Raw genomic sequence first — 23397 nt, 5'->3', positions numbered from 1 at the left:
TACCACTAACTTTGCTACAGACTTTTCAAGTTATTATTCCTTCTTATATCCAGACCTCGCTTTTTCGAACTACCACTTATTCCGATTCATGGCTCATTTTTATGGGTAAAACGTTTGCTAAGATAGAAGTAGCGTGGAGAAAAGTATACCTTTGCTTACTCGCCTCTTTCACCATTTTTTTTTTTTTAACTAATTCTCTCAACATGAATAAAATTTTATATGTAAGAGTATCAAATAAAAATGTCAAAAAAAAATCAACTGCACAATTTTTCCAAGAACGGCACCTGCTCACATGCTCCCAACTAAAGGATGTCCGGGACACTATCCCCACGGACCCACACTAAAAAAAAATTTATATTGGGCTGCCAGACGTCGCATGGCCCAAGTAGCCATTGACCGTGAAGGTTAAAAAAAAATCTTTTTCATACAAAATCTCACTTTTTCCGTAGTTTTAATATCTATTTTCAAAACTGTTCGATTACTTATTATTATCATTATCATTAATTTACGTCGTGTCAGCATCTGAGGTTATTGAAGCCCGGAGCTTTTTTCAGTGTACTGCCGGTTGATTATCAGAAATATATTTGACAGCCTCTGCCTTTCAAAAGTAAGTCCCATCGCCATACGCTCAATTTCGAAATAATTGTACACAGTAACTCACTTGTTACCGCAGATTCAGGTTATTTTACGGTTTTGAATCGTATTTTAATTTGTTTAACATTTTTAAATATTTGTGGATTTCTTACAACATATAAAAATAAATATTGCTTAAAAAAATAGTTTATTCAATAATTTTTTTTTGTACTTCAGTCTAATACGTTTTTAGGGGGATAACCCGTCACAATAAGTATTAACTAATATTTTTTTTTCTAAAATGGACAGCGGATCATATTTTGCCCCTTGTGGTTTAAAGTTTTGCTTTGAAATTATTTCATTTGAAATGATATGCATGAAGGGTAAGTGCCAGAGCAGAGAGGAGTGAGTTCTAATACAGACAGAAATCGTGGATTAATTTGCCGCTCTTGTACAACTTCAAACAACCCCTCCAAAAATCAGTCTGAATGCTAGTTCCAGGATGATTGGCTCCATAATAGAATCTCCAAAAAAAAATATCAGTGATTAAAAAAAGAGAGAGTTAATTGCATTGTTAAATTTCTATCTATTTTGTTAGACATAGAACTTCCGATGATTTTACGATGATCTTGCTCAAAATAAGGAGCTACTGATCGTAAAAATCTCTAAAGGAATTGTACAGTTAAATTTTACATATTACAGAAAGGAAGGGGGGAAAAAATATTGTTTACACTTTGCTGTTTAATGTTTTTTTTTTACCATTAATTAAATAAATATTTGTCAATAAAAAATGCTTAAAATCTTTTGAGAAATTCTTCCGCACAAATCCTTGCCCTGGCGTTAACAGCAAGTTTCATTTCACTTATTTCTTTATCAATTTCTTCCATGAAGTGTAAAACAAAATCAACCAATTTGTGCTTGTACATCTGCTCTGTATGGAAGTTGGTGATAAGAAAACTGATATCATATCCTTCCATTGCCTTCCTACGTAGTACAATAAAATTTTCTGATCGCATCATCATAAATCTAAAACAAAGTTAATAATTTCAAATAAATTCATTGTTAGCATGGTTGAATCCGTACGTACAGCTGGATAATGCACATTTTTTGTTGCTAAAATAGTTTTACTCTTTCATTGTGGGATAGTTAAGTTTTTATAACACTTTTAGTAGATTGGTTCCTGAGCTCTGTTTAGAACCGAACCTGACTCCAACTTACTTTTGTTTTGTTGCACTCAACACTAGTGGGTATATCGCTGAGTACTGTAAAAGTCGAGCAACAAGTACACACTTGCAACTTTCATAACTGTTTATTTAATAATAAGTTGGAAATAAAGAAATATTTTTGGCAATTGACATGGCTTTCTCACTTGTGTGATACAGTGCTATAATACATGTGTGATACAGTAAAGTAGAAAAATCAAATACTCCAAACCAGAGAATAAAAAAAAAAAAAGGAAAATGTAATATTCGCACATTGTAATGGTATTATATCAGCAAAACGTTATCTAACCGCTTAGGACCTAAAATAAAACCTAAACTATAGGTTATATGTTGTATGCCAGCAAAGATGGCCAAAAGACCAAGGATCATCTTTCTTTTCAAACATCAACTCCTTTTACTATTTTGTTTGGCATTACATTAAAATAAAGATGATCCACTTATCAGAAAGATAGTTGTTTTCCCTTCCAATAGTTTTCAAAAGTCTATTACAACTAGACAAATTTAATATAGGCAGATAAGAATTTATTTTCAAAGATGTATATATTTACAATACTCGAGTACTTAAATGGAGTTTTATTAAACTAAGCCTCCTTTTTTAACAAAGTTTACCATGGACTGGTGGTGGTGCTCAGTGCATCCAACCGGATGAACCATCTCTACAAATGGAAGAACTTTAGAAAACGTTCGTATTTAAGAATAGTGGTTGGCTAGAAATATAAATCAACGATATTTTTTTAAATAAACTATAAACTGATTATGATTCAATAATAAACATAATGACGATCCTACTTGACCTTTTTTAACTCAACCATAAGCAATGATCCTGATGTTTTTTCAAAAATTTATGGAAATTTTAAGCTTAAGAAACTTACCTCATAAATTTTTTGCATAAGATTCTTTCTATATCGTCTGCTTGCTTTACTGATATACTAATACGGACAGAATTAATTGAACCTGCAGCAAATACAATTTATTTATTTCTTTTCATTTTATAAACGGGTTAAATGGCACATAGGTTCATCTAAAATGACTTGGCCCAAAGATTCAATTTCAAAAAAGGGTACTTTTCCGTTAGCCGGGCGCAAGCGAAAAACAGTATTGGGTAAAACTGTTTTCTTTACAATTCATTAATATTTGTTTATAGTTGAACTTGTTTTGCTTACTATTAATTAATATTTGTTTATAGTTGAACGTTTTCGACTTTTTTCCGTTGACTTGGCTCGCGTTTGGTTCACAATTGGCGACATTTGCGCCCGGCTAACGGAAAAGTACCCAAAAAAGCTTTGAATTCAATTTTTTTGGAACTCTGAGAGACTTTTTAGAGATCGTAATGCAACGATTGATTGCAAAAATAAAATTGATAAAAATAGCCACTGATATTAATTTTTTCCCCTCTTTCTCTCTCTCAAAAGATGTGACTTTTGGTTAATTGAATATTTAGACAAAATATATCCGACACAAACTTTTGTGCTCTTCTTAGCCTAAATTTATTATTTTTTATTTACTACTTCAAATACAATAAATTTATAGAAATGGTTTTAAATTTGCGAATTTTGAAGGGGATTATGGTCTATTCACTTTTTCAGGGCTCTTGGCAGCCTTGCGAGTATCCCAGTCTGACATTTTCACCTGACATATTTTCGTTTTTCACCCGATAAACTTAGACTAGCAGAAACTCTCTAGCTAACACTAGCTCATAAAACACACTCACACTGTACACACTCAACACTAACTCACACTTTCAGAAGTGTGGGAAGATAGGTGGGCTCATAAAAATCTTGTTCGTCTCACACATGAAGAATTTAATTGATTCATTTGCCCACTTTGACATGATAAAGATAATATCAAAGAAAACTTAGTTTCAATGTACAAAAGTTTCCAATTACCAACAAAAATGTGTGAAGTAAATGAACTATATAGTCACACAATAAAAAGAAAAATTATAAGACATTTTCAGATACAGTTAATTTATATAGTCAATTAATACAAAAAGTGTACCTTCTATGAGGACTTTTTCTCTCTCGTTTCTTGATACCAAAACAGGAGTTAAAAGTAATTCTCTACTTGTCCTTACTTCTACCTCTGGCTTGTTATGTCGTTCAACGTCCTGCGATGAAAAATTATCTAGGCACATAGCAGCATTTAGGGTTGTGCGCACTGCCGTCAGATAGGGTCTTAAGGTTGAAGACATTTTTGTTTACCAATGTAAAAAACTGCAAAAAAAAAACTCATTCAGTTTGAAGATAAAAATAGTTTTCCAATTAGCTAATTCTTAAATTACTTTTGACTCCAAAAAGAAGTTTTTGTGAAAGAAAGCTTTGTGTTTTATTTTTTCCACAACCATTTCTGCATAGTTGAAAGAGCAAAATAATATTAATAAACAAGGTGTAATTAAGTTGACACGCCTTAAATACAAAAAATAAATAAAAACGGTGTGTTAGGTATTAAAACTGTCCGGTAGGACAGTTTTGTAAGGGTTGTTCATGTTCAGCTTTATACATAAATAGGTATTCAGCCCTTAATTTGTTTTTTGTAACCTTAAAGAAGCATGTTGTCGTTTTGTAATTCTTTAAAAAAATTTAAAGTATCAGTGTACTTGTTTATTACCATACACTTCCAGTTTTATTTCTAATAGACCACCTTTAATTTTTTAAGAAACATGTAGGAAATTAGAGATATTAATTGATTCTTACCGCTTCTGATGCTGAACTTGTTCTGATTTTGAACAATACTAGATCAATATAAAATGGAAGCAGCAAGATTTCACTGACAATTTTCAAACATAAAAACTGAAATAATAAAAAACCTCACTCAATGTTTAATAATCTTGATGAACTTATAAACTACGCGAATCACACCAGATTGTTACTTTTCATTAAGACAAGAATTGTCACGCCCTGTTTTCCACCTTCATAACACGATGATAACAGTCATTACACTCTACTCTCTACAGTTCGTCTACTCTGGAGAGAAGGTTAATAACTGTTAACCGCTCTCACTTCGGGTGAGCCGATTTTCTCTTAATACAATTTTCGGAGTTTTAATTTGTACATGTTTTCAAACTTCGAATATTAAAACCTGTTTAATTATTACAAACTTATTTAGATTGCAAAAGCTTATTACACCGAAGTGTTGAGGAATCTCCGTTCTCAGAATGTTATAAAAAGTATTTTGCTTAAAGAATAATTCAAATCCAAGTTAATGATCTATGTACTTGTTTTTATTTTTTCTTGCACTACTAAATAAGAGAAGATATAACCGTGCAGATTTTCGATTTTGAGTTTCTACTGTGAATATTGTTTTGAGGTCCCTTTTGTATTTATCCATCGTAACTCAAAAACGAAAAATGTAGAAAGTTCAAATTTGATGTTTAGCTTAGATACCAACTAAGCAAGCTGTTAAGTAAATTCATTGAAAAATATGGAAGTTGTGCTTTAACATCAAACAACAACAAGGTACTTTGTACCTTGAGTCGCAGTCTGTCTGTGTAGGGCAGTCGGTCATGTGAGTTGGGCTAGTGAATGCGTGTTTAAATCATATCATATAGGAGTATACTCCACTATCATTTTTGAATTATTGTTTAAACCAACTGTAACTTTGTAAATTGGATATCCATTTAACTGTAACGTATATTGAACTAATTAAACTATATATCAATTTATTTCTTAAACATCAATCAAAATAATTTACTAAACACAAGCTACGAGTACTTCTTTTAAAATCAGTCCATTGAAAGTATCACTTAATTAAAAAAATGTTTTCGGCTCCTATGATTTTCTTTAAATTCGCAATGCTAATAAGTAGAACTGTAACTTGTATTTGAAATATGTATAAGTCAAGGAAAATTAGGTAAGTTCTATTAAGTGAAGAGTGTAGTTTACTAATCTTTAAAATGCTATTAATATTCATTGAATTGGCTTGCATCCATTTTTAATGAAACTGAAATGAGAGACACACTTCCAAATTTGATGTCAATCAGCTGACCGCAATTGCAATTTAGCCAAATATATTGGTTCTGTATTTTAATATTTTCTCGCAAACGGCTCCAACGATTGTATTGTATTTAAACTTGGTGTAATGATTCTTCTTCTTATAGCTCTACAGCCCGGGATGGGCCTTAGTTTATCTAATAATGTCGCTCCAGATATTCCTATCTCTTGCTTTTCTTCTCCAGTCATCTACTCCAACGGTCTTTTGTTCTTCTTCAACCTCCTAAAGCCAATGCCTTCTTGGTCTTCCAATTCTTTTTGTACCAAACAGTAATCTGCGCGACATTCTGTTTCCAGCCACTCCATTCGTCGGACTAGTTGATAAATTTTGAACGCTAGTTAAATCGAACCCACTGAAGAGAGCGAATCGAAATATAAAAATTCATTTTCCTGCAATCTTTTGCTTTTTGTGATATTTTGTAACATAAGCATGGTCCATATGTAGACCAGTGATGTGCAAACTTTTTTAGGAGCGGGCCAAAAACTAAAAGAAACAATTTTGACGAACCATAATAATTTTATTTTAAAAAATTCAGTAAGGTTGTAATACATTTTTATAATAACAAAATTAAACTAATGCAATGTACGAAGCTGCGAGTGTTTTGATAAAAGTTCGTCATAATTTGGTTCAAATCGCTCGCGAAAGAGTAAAAAAAAGTCAAAATTCGCAATATTTTTTTTCCACTCTTATTAAAAACTTGAATTTTACATTGCAAGTGTAATTGTTATTTTTAATTATTATTATAAAATATGTGACGTGCCGGATTAAACCTTTCATTGGGCCGGATTTGGCCCGGGCCGTACTTTGCCTATCACTGGTGTAGACAGAAGATATTTCTAGAGTACACACAAGTTGACAGTAAAGTTGTATGGCTCTCTAAATATTCTGACTCTGGTGGAAACATTCCTAATAATTATAAACTAATATAATAAACTAATTCTCGGTTGGTAGGAACTAAATAATAAAAAATAAATATCTTAATATGTTTTATTCAATTCAAATAAAATAACATTAAATGAACATTGCATTATACATTTTTCAGATCAACTCATTTTATTGAAAATTTCTAATACATTCCTTTCTTTGAGGAGTGGTTTCTTCAAATTATAATTCTAATAATTATAATTCCATGTTTACCTATAACATAAATCTAATTATAGCAGTTCTGTTAATTTTACAATTATATCTTCAGTATATTCACTCGTTTCAACTATTGAAATCAGGTCTAGCAATGTTGCTGGGCAAGAAGGGAACTTAGAAGCACACTGTTGTTCTTTGGATAAATGTTGACTTATCCTCTCAGCTGCCGTATAATCGTTATTTATAAATGAGTGTTCATTTGTACGAGATGGCCTGCAACAAATTTATGTTATAAAGTTCGAAAGAACCTCTGGGTGGTAGCTAGGAGAACGCGTTAGGGACCAATAGGTCCAAAACGTTTTTAAGGAAACAGACATCATGCTCTTTCTTAACACCTAAGCCTCCAATAATTTTGGAGCACCTAAGCCGGCAGTGCACTTAAAGAGCGGCGAAGTCTCAGAAGTTACCGGGTCTTGAAATAAAAATAACATATTTTCGATAAGAAAAGTCGTTTACGTTTGCACCAGATTTTTCTTTGGATATCACCCCCATTTCAATGTATATTAAATTAAAGAGCCTACATCGAAAGTAAAAAAAAAAAAATTATTTCCCAAGAATTAAGTTTTTATAGAACACCCGAAAATCTATAGTAAATGCAGGAATCAATTATGTTCTAGGTTCTGGAGTAGTTCTTGCACGCTCTGTACTTGTCTTGACTAATTTATTCCCAATTTGGAATGGCAAGAAATATGTAATATTTTGACAGTGTTTAGTAAAAGATACATACAAAAATAGTATTTCAAGAATTTCACCAAACAATCCATTGCCTTCAAAGGATGTGAATACAGTTTGACAAATGCTGCGTAAAATACAGTTTCGTCCTCCTAAAGATAGTCTGAAATATTAAAAGTTGGTTTAGTACAACTCAAAACTTATTATACATTTCTTATTGCTGCTTCTCAGTAATACGTTTTCTGTGGACCTATTTCAAAATTGGATTTGTGTATCAAACCTGCAGTTGGTCTACATTATCCAAATAATTATGGAATTGGCGCTTGAAAGGAATTTATAACACATTATGTAACAAGTTGTGTAAATTAATAATGTAATGGTTAATCTTTTTGTAAAAGATAGTAAAATGAACTTCTGGGCCTGCAGCGAAATGAAATTCCAAACCTCTTAGATAACGTTATAAATATGGCTTAAATACTCACTCGACTTTCATTTCTACTATTTTCAAGGTTCCTTTTCTAAAAATTTTTTTTTTAATAAAAATAAATTATATTTTATTCTTATAGGCATTATACATTAGTAAAACCTTACAAACTTATTATTTTTAAGCATTAAATTATCCTTAAATGATATTTTTAGCGAGAGGCCCTCCCCAGAACAGCCCTAGAAAGGATTTTACTGGAAAATGAAGGAAATAAAATTATAGATTTTTTGAGGGGTTCCTACATATCCAATAGTGATTCCTAAACTTTTTTGGTAACCGGCGTCCTTAATATATTTTTTCGCGACTCCATATTTTAAAAAATTGATCTATCAAACGTAGTTAATGCGGATAGCTTACTTTCAAAATATAACAATGAAGAAAACACGTTTTTAAAATTTCACGAACAATTTATGGGACAGACTTATTCAAATAATTAATGGGATGGATGGACTAGTTGTTCAATACACAACTTCTCAAATCTCGGAATCAGACTGAATACAGTTTACCCTCTCTTCACGTTCCAGTTAATTTACGCACAATATTTACTGTTTATAGCGTCCGTCAAAAACCCAGCTTCGCACAAACAGGATGTTGCGCATGGAATTAATATTTGTTGGGCTTTGCCTCTTAGAATTCATCTATTACTGATATTGAAAAAACAGTAAGTTCCACGCTGCCAAATTTTGTACAATGTTCTCAATGAGATTTTCTTCTTCTAATGAAGGAAATTCAGATGGAGCTTTGGCTGTACATGGATCTTGAAACAGTAGAGCTTTATCGATATTACTGCTTGGAAGTATTTTTCGAAATATGAACACTCGGGATAGATTTTTAATTGCAAGACAATTTCGACCAACTACCATAGTTAGTATAAATACCAAAGCATTTTGTTCATTCTAAATTATTTTCAAACACAAAGAGATAAGGATCTTGTACCAGTTTTAAGCGTTTATACTTGCTGCCCTCCACAAATCTCTATTTAAGAACCGTTAGTACCAAATCAGTGTGCATCCTTATTACTTTATCCGTGGTTTCATCGAGTGCAACCTAAATTCAATTTCTTTTAATTTTTAATTAATTGTATATTGAGATCCTCTGCCATGTGCTGAACCCTGCGATTGGTGATATTGTTAGAAAAAGGCACATTTGAAACCAGATTGCCCAACGACTCATCGATCAAAATAAACTCGTCTACAGCAGCCTGTACAATCAATTGTTCTGCAATAGTATGGGGCTTTTTACGCTCTGAAACTGCTCAAGTAGCCTTGTGCAATGCTTAGCGATACATTCTTTGATATTGATAAATACTTAAAAAAGGTATTCCGCCAAAAATGTTTCTAGTAAAAGTTGTAGATTTATGTGATTGTAATCATTGTACAACGGATAATTTTAAAGAATATTGTCAAGTTGATATTTAAACTCAAAATCAAAAGTCTGCACGGTTCTAATACCCTTTCTTACTTAGTAGAACAAACAAAAAAAAGTTAAAAGTAAAGAGTCTTCCATTCAGTAAAGTTCTGTTTCTAGTTAAGGAATTTTTTTTTATTCGCAATTTTGGCATCAGATTTAATCCTCATAAATATTATATAAGTGTTCCTAAAATGCCCATTTGAGAGAAACCTAATCATTTTTTTTTTTCAAGTGCTTTTAGGAAATTTTGCTGGAGAAATGTTTCTAATAAAAGTTGTATAATTATATGGAACAACAAGTGTAAAACGGGGGAAAAATCTTGGTTACTTCCGTTCAAAGATTCCATCGCTTCGTTACAGTTGGCTCCTTTTAGGGAAGCAAACGAAATCTAAATTTGGAGATTCCGGTAAATTTTAGTTTTTGAGATACCATGTTCTCACACACCAGTTTTTGCCAAATCACATTTTTGAACTCAGAAGTCCTCAGATTCTGATTTTAGTGAACACTCAATCGAAATAATTTGGCTATGATTGCAATTATTTTGAAGTCAGAGAAAGTAAAAAGAAAAAATCAACTTACTTTTCAAGAGCACTTTCCAACGCTGAATACAAACTCCATCTAGTCATTTTCAATTCAACATCTGGGAAAGCAATCTCTGGCCGAGTGAACTGTACCGCGTTGGTGGGAAGTTCGTAATTTGTTTTTAGAATCAAACCAAAAGTTACACTGTCCTCTTTCAGATCAACTGGAATACCAAATCCTGTAATAATCTGGAATTAAGAATAGATACCAAGAGAAAAAAAAAATTAGAAAATGTTGGAAATAGTTGCGCTGATCAAAACTGATTCCTGTATTACAATTTCTGAAATAATGACATTCAGAAGTCGCACACGTTTTCTAGAGGAATTATTGTGTAAGAAAGGGAAGATAAATGTTTGAGAAACAATGCTTTTTCATGTGCTTAGAGTGACTACTCTTGAAATGCGTAACAAAAGATTTATTTATAGTGAATGAGTTCAAACATACACGGATAAGTCAGCAGAAAGGTTTGCCCAAATCTCTGGAGTAGCATTTACTTTAAGGACCCTTAATCCTTATCAAAGATTATTTCCGCGTTGTTACAACGCTACTAATTTATTCGCAGAAAAGCTTGTTATTTGGAAGCAGTCCTCACACTTTGAGAAATTTACTCTAGAATTGCTTGTGGATTCAAAAACTACTAAGATTGTTTTCTCAAAAAAGCACATCAGAGGGAGGCAAGGATATACATTTACAAGATACTGCCCAGAAGTGTGAGATACAATTGGATACAGCACATTTTGGTCCGATAATAAAATACCCGATTACTACGCTAAAGAGGGCTTTTGAAGAACAGTCTGTCTTTTCTGTATCTTTTAGAAATACTGACACTACAAACAGAGAAGAACCAATGAGTAAATGGTTACTTAATTTAGAAGAAGAACAATAAATTTCTTTGCTACAGAAAATATCATGCCAACTTTGTCAGGAATAGTTTTTGGCTAATTTTAGTTCTCTGTCATTTTAGTTCCCTGATTATCTGCCCTGCAATTTGCTAAAACTTGGAGCAAATAATAATCACATATGTCATCTCCGCGAACGCTAAATTTTTGTCGCCATCTAGTAGGAACTTTAAAGAAAGTTGGCGGTTAGACTCGAAACGCCTTTGTTATTTTGAAATTTACAATAGATGTTGGTCTACATATTGTTTAGTTTAGGCACGCAACTAATAGCATCCGGCGTAGGAATAAAAAAAGGTTCAGGAAAGGATCCTGGTACGATAGGACGTCCAATTTAGTGATCATTCATTGATAAACGTGCGATAAAGTGATTTTTTGTTAAAGCCATCTTATCTTTTACTTATTTATCTTTTAACTTAATTATTTTAACTTAAGTGAATAAGATTAATAAAAAGTAACGGAAGGGATTAGTCAGAGGTTTGTGCACTAGACTGCCTGCGGAGGCTTGCAGCGCTCTGAAAAAGACTTGTAACGGAGGGGCTCCTCCAATAACAACTGCTTATCGATGGTGAAAACTATTATATGGGAAGGTTACAAGAAACATATACAGAGAGAGAGTCCCGCCTTGCCAAGACCGTGTGTTTTTTTATTGCGTAACAATTTTATTAATAAATAATAAGTGTATTTTTTGTAAATATATTTCATTTATTGAACGTTACAGTGTGTTTTTGCGTAACAGTGGTGAACCCGACGTGATTTTGTGATCTCATAATTTGGACTTTTTAAATCTAATTAATATAATTCTTAAATTGTTTTTAATCTAATACCAAATTAGTTTTCGTTGTATTTTATGTTATTTGTTCATAATAAGTTAAGGTTATTTCTAAGAATTTTTTTATTGTTAAGGATATTTTGATTGTTTCTTTTTGTTTGTGTTTGTGTTCTTTTTGTTAGTTTTTTTTTAAAAAAAAATCAGCTAATCATGAAGGAAGAAGCAAAAGAAGAAATAGTTGCTTTGACCTCCAGTAATAAGATACCTCCCTTTTGGAAACCAGACCCAGAACTATGGTTCTGTCAGATGGAGGCAGTGTTTTCGCGTTGTGGGATCACAAATAGTTTAACAAAATTTCAGACTGTTATTCCTCAATTTGAGTTTGATGTGCTTCAACAGGTAGCAGATATAGTCAAACACCCAAGTAATGCCCCTTACGAAGATTTAAAAACTCGATTAATTAATACATACGCCGAATCTGAACATAAAAGGATTCAACAATTATTAGAGGGCAAGCAATTAGGAGACGAAAAACCGTCACAACTCTTGCGACAAATGAAGCAACTGGCAGGAGACACGGTAGCAACGGATGTTGTTAAAACTCTATGGCTCCGTTCTCTCCCGAATACCACACAGGCAATCCTCTTATCTACGGGACACACTGAGGTCGACAAGTTAGCGAGTGTAGCAGACAAAATCCATGAAATCGACCGCCCTGATAGCGTATGTACCGTTTCTACAAACAGTGGACTGGAGCATAAAATCGAGAAACTCACTGAGCAAATAGCCGCACTAGTTGCAGCAAAATCAACCTGGGATCGAAGTCGAAGCCCCAGCGCTCATCGTTCTCGGAGTAAATCTAGATACAAAGCAGAGCCCAATAATCCAAATTGGCTTTGTTACTATCATTACCGATTCCGAGACAAGGCAAAAAAATGTCAACAACCCTGTGCTTGGCTGAAGAACACAGAAAATGCAAGTTCTAGCTCCAACCAGGGAAACAGCTAAGCGGGCCGGAAGTGGCGGTAGCTGGCACCGCTAATTCCCATCGCCGCCTTTTTTTGAGAGACCAACGTACTGGGCAGACATTTCTCATAGACACAGGTGCTGCCATATCCGTGTTGCCCCCATCTACAAAAGGTAAATTTAAGGCTACAGAATATACGTTATACGCAGCAAATGGAAGTCCCATTAAAACTTTTGGAGAAAAAGAGTTAAAATTGGACTTAGGACTACGGCGAGACTTCAAGTGGAATTTTGTGATTGCAGACATACCCAAACCTATTATTGGTGCCGACCTGCTGCATCACTTCAATCTGTTGGTGGACCTAAAAGGTAAGCAACTTATAGATCAAGTTACAAAGTTATCAACAAAAGGGAAAGTTTCAAACGAGCCTCCCACTACAATATCTGCAGTACCAGAGAGTCATCCTTTTGCAGACCTCTTACGAAAATATCCAGATATCACCAGGCCTAATACTATTAAGGAAAATGTACGACATGATACAGTACACTACATAGAAACGACAGGACCACCAGTTAATGCAAAATCCAGGAGGTTACATCCTGAACGATACAGAGTGGTTAAAGATGAGTTTCGTAGAATGGTGGAGCAAGGTATTTGTAGACCATCTAAAAGTCAATGGGCCAGTCCCTTACATGTTGTGGATAAAAAAGATGGAGGCGTGAGACCTTGTGGCGATTACCGCCAATTAAACGCTCGTACGGTACCAGACCGTTACGGAGTTCCAAACATAATGGACTTTAGAAATAATTTATACAGTAAAACTATTTTTTCGAGATTAGATCTGGTAAGAGCATATTATCACATTCCTATTAGGGAAGACGACATTCATAAAACGGCTATCATAACGCCATTTGGCCTTTATGAATTCACTAGGATGTGTTTTGGGCTGAGAAATGCCGCCCAAACCTTCCAAAGGTTTATGGACAATATATTCCGAGATTTGAATTTTTGTTTTGTACTACTAGATGACATTCTAGTAGCATCGACAAGCGAAGATGAACACAGACAGCACTTGGAAGAAGTATTTAGACGTCTCGACAGTAATGGATTGACATTAAACCCTTCCAAATGTGAATTCGGTAAAGAGGAAATAGATTATTTAGGATACCACATCACCCCAAAAGGCATCAAACCTCACGTAGATAAGGTTCAGGCAATTATGGATTACCCCTTGCCAAAAGATGTAAGGGCACTTCGCCGTTTCTTGGGGATGTTAAATTTTTATAGGCCATGTATCCCTAAGGCTGCATTGCTTCAAAAACCTCTTAATGTCTATCTCCTAGGGAGCAAGAAAAATGACAAGACACCTGTCTCATGGAACGAAGAGAGCATAGCTGCATTTGAACGATGTAAAGCTGGCCTACAAGATGCTGCACTGTTAGCGCATCCGAAACCGGAAGCCGAGCTTTCATTGGCCTGTGATGCCTCTAATCACGGTATGGGAGCTGTGCTACAACAAAAAGATTCCGGAAGCTGGATACCATTAGGATTTTTTTCTAAAATGTTTAGTGAAGCGCAGCAGAAATACTCAGCATACGATAGAGAGCTACTGGCCATCTATACTGCAGTACGACACTTCCGACCAGTTATCGAAGGTAGGCCGCTAATTATTTGTACTGACCACAAGCCACTAATTTATGCAATGTATCAGAAACCCTCCTCAGCTTCCCCAATCAGGATTAGATGGCTAACATTTATAAGTCAGTTCACTACTGATATAAAGCATGTTCCAGGTGAAGCCAATCAGGTGGCAGACGCCTTATCACGGGTAGAAGAAATACACCTTACAGGCGATTTGGATAAGTTAGCCGATTTGCAAAGAACAGATGCTACAATAACGGACCTGGAAAAGCAGCCTAATCTCAGTTTACAATGGGTAAACTTGCCAGGTTGCACTAAGACAGTACTTTGTGAAACATCAAATGGTAAATATAGGATATATCTACCAGAAAGCTTAAGGAGAGATATTTTCGACTCTCTTCACGGCTGTAGTCACCCTGGAGTGCGTGCTACACGGAAGTTAATTGGAAAAAAATATTTCTGGCCGAACATAAACGCAGACGTTTCGAATTGGGCAAGATGTTGCATCGCTTGTCAAAGATCGAAAGTTACACGGCATACCATTACAAAACCGGCAGAATTTGTTCAAACAGGGCGTTTTGAGCAAATCCATATTGACATCATTGGACCCTTTCCACCATCAGCTGGTAAAGTTTATTGCGTAACCATAATTGATCGTTTTACCCGCTGGCCCGAAGTGGTACCAGTGGAAAATATAACCGCAGAAGTGGTTGCTTTAGCATTTTACCGAGGATGGATTAGTAGATTTGGTGTACCCAAAATACTGACTACAGACCAAGGAAGACAATTTGAGAGTGAATTGTTTCAACACCTCACCAGCTTTCTAGGTACAAAAAAAATAAGAACAACACCTTATCATCCGCAGTCAAACGGATGTGTAGAAAGGTGGCATCGGGCGCTGAAATCTGCTCTTGTGGCTCATTTAGATACAAGCAATTGGACAGAATTACTACCTACCGTACTATTGGGCTTACGTACCACAATCAGGGATGATACAGATTTTAGCGTAGCAGAAGCCGTATATGGACAAACTCTACGGTTGCCAGGAGAATTTTTATCACCAAGTTCCAGTGCTAATGATTTAATTGGGACAGTACAAAAATTAAAAGAGGTGATGTCCGACCTTCGCCCTGCATCATTTAGAAAAAGTCGCAGACACATATTTGTCCATAAGACTCTCGACAAGTGCACTCACATGTTCTTGAGAGAGGACAAGGTTAGAAAACCACTGACACCGCCTTACTCTGGACCATTCCCCGTGCTCAGCAGGACAGACAAGATTTGCACACTACAGCTGCCACAGCGACAGATCACTGTGTCGCTAGACCGCGTCAAGCCTGCCTTTTTGTTAGTGGATGAGCCGAATTCACCAGCACTACTTCCGACCAACGAACCATCTGTTAGTAGATATGGGCGCCGGATAAAGCCGAATGTAAGATTTCTGGACGCAGTTGTTGGGGGGAGTACTGTAACGGAGGGGCTCCTCCAATAACAACTGCTTATCGATGGTGAAAACTATTATATGGGAAGGTTACAAGAAACATATACAGAGAGAGAGTCCCGCCTTGCCAAGACCGTGTGTTTTTTTATTGCGTAACAATTTTATTAATAAATAATAAGTGTATTTTTTGTAAATATATTTCATTTATTGAACGTTACAGTGTGTTTTTGCGTAACAGACTCCTTACTACAATGACCTCAGATGTTGAGGCGCCTAAATTAAAATAAATAAATAACTGGCTATAAATTGGTTGCAACATAATCCTTGTTTGTGATTGTTTTTTTAGACATAATGACCAAGACAAAATATTGGATATTTTATACGAACAAAACTTCGTCCTAAACAATGAAAAATTTAAAACAAAATTACTTAGCCTCTTGTGCGAAATAAAACTGAAGCACACACTAGCAAATGAAAGAAGTGAATGGAAAGTAACACAAAGATTATTAATTGCGCCTCTGATTGTTACGCATCTCCGTTACTATACATAGTACTCAACTATAGTCCTATACTTCTTTAGCGTGATAAAGTATCAGTAAAGAGTATGAACGACCCTGCTAAGAGATTCCCTGCAGGCACCGCAATCAAATCTCTTTCCGAGTACCACTCGTTACACTGTGAGCGATAAATTGATATGCTTCTTGGACATCTATAAGTTATTAAGAATTGATTAATATCCATGAGTTGACAAGGATCGATTCCGATAGATCCAATAGTGTAGGGTCTATCACTGGTACTTACAAATCACTTATAATTCTCGTAGACAACTAACAAATTATTTGTAGTAGTTTCTTTATGAAAATATTAATATAAATTATGCATTTATCTTTCGAATAAGGCAACAAATATTTATCTTTACTTATCAAGTATAATTATTTCTAACTTTGCCAATAATTTCATTTAAGCTAGCTTACTTGTAGTTTATTTCCAGAACCCACAGGAAAAGGGAGATATCTAGGATTCCTAGAAGACCATATCCTTTCTTCACAATCAATCCTGCAACTCAAGTGTAACATTAACAGAACACTGCTTAAAACTGAGTGTTTAGTTCGACTCATGTTCGTTTTCTAAACTTTTGAAATCCACTAATATATTTTACCTGAACTGTAGTATGCTCAGCCAAACCTGATAATTAATGGTAATGAACTAGTTGATGGTTTCACAGTTTATCATCTACAAGGAAGGTGCAAGCATGTTTAGCATTAGAAAAAAGTGAGTAAACATTTTTTTATTGATAAATGTGTACATTAAGTGTATTCTATTTAAACTTTCAAGTACCTAATTAACGACATTAAACTTTCCATCTCTGCTAAAAAAAATCCTTTAATTTTAAGTTGAAGTGAATGTCTTATAGAATAAACAAATTTCAGCTTGCTTCTGTGGTTTGCTATGGTGGAACTTGTAAGGTCTGGTCGTGCTGACGACAACCTCTCCTTAATACGAAGCAAGAGATATCTTACTTACACCTTCAACAGCGCCATAGGGGTACGTGATATACATTTGATAGTTTCTCTTAATCCTTCTAAGAAGAAAGTGTTGCATTCGGGCAAACTTACGATTTTGAATTGTTACCTTGATTTTAGACAGTAATTTTACAAACTATCTTAAAAAAGAATCGAAGGAAGATGAAATTCGCATTTTGATTAGAATCTATCAGAAGACAGATGAATGTAAATTTAGCCATTTTCTCTAGGACTGCTCCAACTAAATCTTTGTACATTTACACCATGGTGATTTCTACGCTTGTTCGAAACTTAGTCCACATACATACGGACATTGCACTTCTCCAGTAGACTTGCCTCTAAAGCACGATATCAGTATCATGTTCGGTGTTATGTACAAAGCAAGGAAACATTCTGAGTTTAAAGAAATTTCTATAAACGGAAGTACCTAAATAATTTTTCGAAAATGCTTAATAATATGCCACTAATCTCCTTTGCGTAAGTATTTTTTTTAACTCTTTTTCTTAATTTATAGTTGGCTATTGGTTGTTACCAATATTTTATTTGTTATTCATATTTACTTGTTAGTAAATATGAATGCATAAAATGCATGCAACGAACATGCAGATCAATAATTTCTATTACAATAATTTTTCTATGATAATTCCATTTAGAGCTGAGAAGGGATGAGGTAGGTTCCATCCGAAGAGACAATAAGTGAAATGTACAGTGTATAATTTGTACATTTAGATACAAGACAATAATAACAATAGGTAATAATTATGATTATGATTCAAGATTCAGAGTTTGAAATGAAGCGTAAACAAAACCTCGAGAAGTATTGTAAGAGAAGGTCGTGTGAGTGTTCACAACACATTTTCTCAACAGTTAAACTGCAGAGGAATTTCTCATTGACTAGAAATGATTATTCCCATTTTCTCTGTCGCTATTACTTCCTCTCTGAGGCTATATCTGTGAACAGCTGAATATCTCAGGATTCTGAAACATTTCAAATCGATCTAATTTAGCGATTAAAATTCCGTAGCTGAATGTAACACTTATTACTTTTCACTTTTTGTTTGGAACAAAATGGCTTCAAAGATTTTCTTCAAACTTTGTTCGTCCATGTTGGAATGTAAGCTAAATTTGAAACCTATTCCAGGAAAATTCGATTACGGAAAAGCTTAAGCCCCTTTAACCCCAAGCGAGCGTTGAGTTTTAGAAGGGTTTGGCCACTTATTTAACATCTTACAGTATCTTTAATAAGAACTTACTGTTTAAAAACTGGAGAACTCCCACTCACTTATAAGTCCATGCTTCATAACCATCAAAACCGTCTTTAATATAAAGTTCTGATCATTACATTTAATGAAAAATTAATTTCTAAGTAGTGGTCCGGATCTCTCTAAAGCGGCAGTTCGGTGCATGTACGACCCTATTCCTTATTATTTTTTTTTTATTTTTTTTTTATTTATTAATTGCTACATAGGTAATTGCTTAAGCAATCGAGATGGCTAATTTAATTTTTAATGATTACATATATGTATGTACATGTACAAAGAAAAAGAAATTATCTTAAGGGAAAAAAAACTAAAACAAAAAAGAAAAAAGTATCATCAATTTAACAGCATAAAGGGGCGCTAATGACCTCAGCAGTCGATGCGCCAAAAAAAAAACAAAAAAAAACAGCATAAAATAAATAATATAAACCAAATAATATAACAAAAGATACAAATACTTATACAGAAAACAAACTAACATAAAATATAAATATTCTTAATAAGTACTAAAATAAGAAGAAAAAAAGAAGAAGAGAAAAAAACAAACTAAAATAGCTATTCCTTAAAAGAATGGTTATATTCTCTGCAAAAAAAAATATCCGTGTTGTGGAAAATTTCAAAGTAGAAGTAAAATTTTGCTGTGTAGATTTTTCACTTTTTTAGGTTTTCCCAAAAACAGCTTTAGCGATTTTTTTTTCCTAAAGATTTGTATACCCATTGCACTAATGGTCATGAACAATTTTATTTTAAAAAAATTTTCGGGAAAGGGAAGTTTGTTCAGGGTACTACTGGGGGGGGGGGGGAATGAGTAACCTCTCCGAAGTACTTTCCTACTTTCACTACAAAGCTTTTGTCTTACACATACTTGTTGACTCATCATGTTCTAGATGTTTCTAGCGTTTGCAGTGCCAGTGGAAATTCCAAACCGGGATATAATTTTCTCTTACAACTTCGAGGCTAATTACAATTTACCGACCGACATTCAAATGTATGATTTAACACCGCCTAGTCGGAGTTTTGCTCTTGCATTCAACAGAACGTACGTTTACAGAGCGCTGGAAGAATACTTGAATGGGTAAGTACTTTATCTTTAGTGTACAAAACTACTTACTACTTTTTAAAGATAAGATTTTTCAATATTTAGTTTAGGGTTTCCTGGCAAACAGTGCATTCAAAGAATGGTATGTGATGTTACTAGATCTTCTTTGCATCACAATGGACTACTGGGCCATCTAATACATATATTGTTCTCGTAAGTTGTAGAGATATTAGAATTAATTAAATTAATTAGACATATTTGGTTTAGTTGAATGAATAAAAGATGTGTGTTTGAGTCCGAAAACTATTTGCTATAGACAATTTGGCGAAAAGTGCTTTGATTATATTATATTACAGATACAGTTTTGCCCTTCTCGAGCCGGCAATCATCGGCTATATTGAGTATCATTTGAACTGTGCTTAATACATGGGGTATTAACATTAATGGGGTCGTCTGTCGCGTTTCCTTTTCTATAAAGTACTTCTTTGCTTAGCCTTAGAAGTGTTATTTTGTTGGCTGAGCGCACTAGGCAAAAAAAAAGTATTTTTTTAAATTAATTATTATAATTTTCACTGAAAATTGTGATATTATTTTAATATTATTCATTCGCTATCATTTATTAGCCATTTTGTAGTATAAACATAGTATTGGGTAAAAACGTATACTAGAAGACTGTTAATAATTTCACACCAGTTAACACCTTAGATACTAAAGCGTGACGTTTCACTTATTTTGTTTTTAGCTTTTTTATAATTTTGAAGGATCTGGGTAAGTCTAAAAGTGAGTCCGGAGGTAAAAAAACACAGATCATACTGAGTATATTTCGTATTATTCTGAAAAAGCAAAATGCTTAAAATTTGACACTAGAATACCAGATCGGTAGTAAATAAAAAAGATAATTTGTTGTTGATGCTAAATAAAATTTTAAATGTAAAGAAAATCCATCACTAATACATTTTTGGAAATAGCTGTGAGCGTTCTGGTATGAAGTTTGGAATGTGAATAGTAATTTTTGCTGCAGACCGTCCACTTCTCTGAGTGAAGGCCTGCTACAGGAAGAAACAGCTGAAAAACTTGGTCTGGATGAGGACGTGGACTGTGCTCTGGAATATGATGCGTGTCCCCTCAGTATTTTGGAAGCGATTACATCACTGGCTGATTTCTTGCACTGATTATGTTAAACCGATTAAATTATTATTCTGTACAATATTAATGGGGCAGTTGTTTAGTTTAATAAAACTTTTAGAAAATAATATGAGAAGTATTTTATACAAAAAAATACATTTTATTATTATTATACACATAATTACGGAAAATCTGCAGTATAGGAACCTCACGCCCGGCGCGTGTTGATGTGCATTTTGTAAATTTATTGCTAGAGTAGTTGATAAGATGGTTTATATTTTATTTTCTATTTTAAAACTAATTTCTTTTTTTAATTAAAAATTAAGTTTATATTGAAAAATTTGGCAAATTAGTTTTAAATTAAAAATTATTAAATTATTTTAGAAAATTAGTAAATTAGAAACAAGAAATAAACAAAAAGGTTTTTTGTACACTTTAAGACGTCACTAAAGGGTCTACCCTAACTATTCCGGAGGGTCCGCTCTCTCTCCCAAGTGTTTATGAAATCGAAAAACGCTCGGATCACTGTTTCTGTGTAGAGTATGTTTTTATGCACTCATTTTTATCTCATAGTAAAAAGTGACAGTTGCAGCAGTTTAAACCAGGTGTTAAGCGACGAGTTTAGGTCATAACTAAGGAACAGATTTTTATGTATTTAAAAATGCCAAATATTTAATTAAAATATGCATTTATTTTCGTCAATTATGTGGAAAATATGTGATTTTCTTAAAATATTTTCTGGAATATTTAAGTAAAATGGACATTTTTTTTATGAAAATGGATTTTTTTTGGGGGGGGGCAAGTTATAATTATTTATACAACAAAGAACATTTTTACAATTTATAAAAAGATGTGTTAAATTTTCAATTTTGAAAACTTCTCTCTTCGAAATTGTTTGCAACCACATGAAATTTCAAATGTTGGAACGTAAAGTGACGACGATCTGGGCGTAAGATGGACTTGTAACGACTAAAAGATCGTTCAACATCTACAGATGTTATAGGTGCCTTGCTGAAAGAAGTTATCTCGTTGGTTGTAAAGGGTACACGATGTTCTGAGGTGACTTCTGTTCCACTGATAATATCAGAAATCTTTGTTCTTGCTCAGTACTTCTACCAGTTTTGATCTGATCAGGTCTCCCTTACTCCCAGGAAAAAGTTCTGCTGGAAACTTGCGAAGATATTTAGCAACCAGTTGTTTGTTTGAGGCCGATGTTCGTGGCATTTCACCCAAAAAAGAATACACTAAGTGACCGAACGAAATGAATTGGACACTTCAACGAACGAGCTGAAAGAGCAGACAACGTCAGACAACTTCAAAGAACTAACAAGTGCCCGTCACTGTTTAGCAGCATTCTGTGTAAATTACAACAACCATTGCCCACTGTGATTCTCAGCCCTACAGTCTGTCAACCACCTCCCAATTATGAAAATATGCCCAAAATGAAAAATATGTACATATTTTGATTAAATATGTAGAAATATTTATTTATTTTAATCAAATATGTATAAATATGCGATAACATCCAAATATGTGGAAATATGTGAAATAAAAGTAGACTCAAACGGCTTAAAAAGTGTCAGTATGAATACTTCTAGTTGAAAAAGTCTGTAAATTGCCTAGAAAAAAATATGTAAATACATACGAATCCGTTCCCTAGTCATAACATATATGCTCTGTATTCAACGCAGGCTCAATGCTGTCTTCAGTAGTAACAATTATTCACGAGTTTATACTTTGAACATTGACATTTGCCTTTTTTTGTAGCACCCAACAAAACATAAAATATGGAATTTACTGGCTTAAGGCGTTTTCCTCAAGTTAATCAATCTGTTATAAACATAAAAGAGCTGCTTCGTCACGTTCAGCAAGTCTGGGTAAAAATATTACAAGCGGACATGGTTCATTCATTCAAGATCCCGAATCTCTTAGACATCTGAAGTTAATGTTGTTAATCACTGTAACATAATGCACCATTAAACTTCTTTAACTATTATTTTTACGGTCTTGAAAAAATTATTAAATTGTTCATCAATGGGGTTATTGTAAGTAAACTATCCAAGCCGTTTAAATTACTTCAATTTTGGGTAGACGTTTCTTTTTTCTGCAATGCCCAAGAAAATCTTTAGTTACTTCATTATTACTTCACGTTTTCTAAACTTTTGGTGCTTTTCGTCAGGAACTTGGATATCCGAAATGGGATGGAAGGTTAGATAAAAATCAACCGATTAAAATTTGCAAAAAACAAAAATCTTTTCTCTATTTATTACAGAATTCAGAACTTCCTTCTTTGGAGCTGGACATTAAAGCTTATACCCGTTGACTCAATACAATACATTCATCAATTGAAAGAAGTGTAGCAGATTTGAGTTCATGCATATTTAATACAAAATTCTAGCTTTTCTATCAACCACAACTTTTTCATTGGAGTAGCTCAAGTTGATGATGGATTTTAAAATGGCATCTTATCAATTAAGGATAAGATTGCCTTGCAAGGACTATCTTTTCAGATCTCGGTGCATTAATTGATGCCGCGGCTGGCCTTACACTATTATTTCCAACGGGAATCTCCTATCATTATCTAGAACTTTCTCCTGCCATATCTACTAATGAACAACTTACTTACTAACTAGGGTATTCTAGATACTTTCGTGATAATA

General features: G+C 33.9%; 3 protein-coding genes across 4 annotated transcripts; 1 reads left to right on the top strand and 2 right to left on the bottom strand.

Annotated features, from left to right (window-relative positions):
• Nucleotides 1-1306: 1306 nt before the first annotated feature.
• On the bottom strand, nt 1307-4807 carry Arpc4 (Actin-related protein 2/3 complex, subunit 4). 2 transcript variants are annotated; one of them, XM_074121243.1, is made up of 5 exons: nt 4666-4803; nt 4490-4585; nt 3795-4009; nt 2669-2750; nt 1307-1599 (listed from the first exon to the last, which is right to left on the bottom strand). In XM_074121243.1, the coding sequence occupies exons 3-5, from the start codon at nt 3985-3987 to the stop codon at nt 1368-1370; spliced, it is 507 nt and encodes a 168-aa protein (XP_073977344.1). In that variant the 5' UTR covers nt 3988-4009; nt 4490-4585; nt 4666-4803; the 3' UTR covers nt 1307-1367. The 2 variants fall into 2 exon arrangements, with proteins under 2 accessions (XP_073977344.1, XP_073977343.1); XM_074121242.1 differs by having other exon boundaries at nt 4490-4807.
• Nucleotides 4808-6776: 1969 nt separating this feature from the next.
• LOC141450643 (uncharacterized) lies at nt 6777-16909 on the bottom strand. Its single transcript, XM_074121240.1, has 4 exons — nt 16766-16909; nt 10072-10262; nt 7654-7761; nt 6777-7139 (listed from the first exon to the last, which is right to left on the bottom strand). The coding sequence occupies exons 1-4, from the start codon at nt 16907-16909 to the stop codon at nt 6941-6943; spliced, it is 642 nt and encodes a 213-aa protein (XP_073977341.1). The 3' UTR covers nt 6777-6940.
• Nucleotides 16910-16924: 15 nt separating this feature from the next.
• On the top strand, nt 16925-21515 carry LOC141450644 (uncharacterized). The gene is made up of 5 exons (XM_074121241.1): nt 16925-17063; nt 17222-17336; nt 19461-19648; nt 19718-19825; nt 20634-21515. Exons 1-5 carry the CDS (start codon nt 17005-17007, stop codon nt 20782-20784), a joined length of 621 nt encoding a protein of 206 aa, XP_073977342.1. The 5' UTR covers nt 16925-17004; the 3' UTR covers nt 20785-21515.
• The last annotated feature ends 1882 nt before the right edge of the window (nt 21516-23397 follow it).

The sequence above is a fragment of the Rhodnius prolixus genome, unplaced genomic scaffold (assembly GCF_049639745.1).
Source record: "Rhodnius prolixus isolate KJV_2025 unplaced genomic scaffold, Rpr scaffold_8, whole genome shotgun sequence".
Lineage (NCBI taxonomy): Eukaryota > Metazoa > Arthropoda > Insecta > Hemiptera > Reduviidae > Rhodnius > Rhodnius prolixus.
This window is presented reverse-complemented; position numbering and strand designations above follow the sequence as displayed.

Excerpts from the sequence above, each read along its gene's own strand:
- Arpc4 (XM_074121242.1), bottom strand. The coding sequence starts at position 3,987 with ATGTCTTCAACCTTAAGACCCTATCTGACGGCAGTGCGCACAACCCTA. Across the intron at positions 2,751-3,794 it reads AGAAAAAGTCCTCATAGAAG|GTTCAATTAATTCTGTCCGT; the intron begins GTACACTTTTTG and ends TATTTGCTGCAG. Across the intron at positions 1,600-2,668 it reads TTATGCAAAAAATTTATGAG|ATTTATGATGATGCGATCAG; the intron begins GTAAGTTTCTTA and ends ACTTTGTTTTAG.
- LOC141450643 (XM_074121240.1), bottom strand. The coding sequence starts at position 16,909 with ATGAGTCGAACTAAACACTCAGTTTTAAGCAGTGTTCTGTTAATGTTA. Across the intron at positions 10,263-16,765 it reads GTTCTGGAAATAAACTACAA|ATTATTACAGGATTTGGTAT; the intron begins GTAAGCTAGCTT and ends TCTTAATTCCAG. Across the intron at positions 7,762-10,071 it reads TTGGAAAGTGCTCTTGAAAA|ACTATCTTTAGGAGGACGAA; the intron begins GTAAGTTGATTT and ends TTAATATTTCAG.
- LOC141450644 (XM_074121241.1), top strand. The coding sequence starts at position 17,005 with ATGGTTTCACAGTTTATCATCTACAAGGAAGGTGCAAGCATGTTTAGC. Across the intron at positions 17,064-17,221 it reads ATGTTTAGCATTAGAAAAAA|CTTGCTTCTGTGGTTTGCTA; the intron begins GTGAGTAAACAT and ends AACAAATTTCAG. Across the intron at positions 19,826-20,633 it reads CTAATACATATATTGTTCTC|ACCGTCCACTTCTCTGAGTG; the intron begins GTAAGTTGTAGA and ends TTTTTGCTGCAG.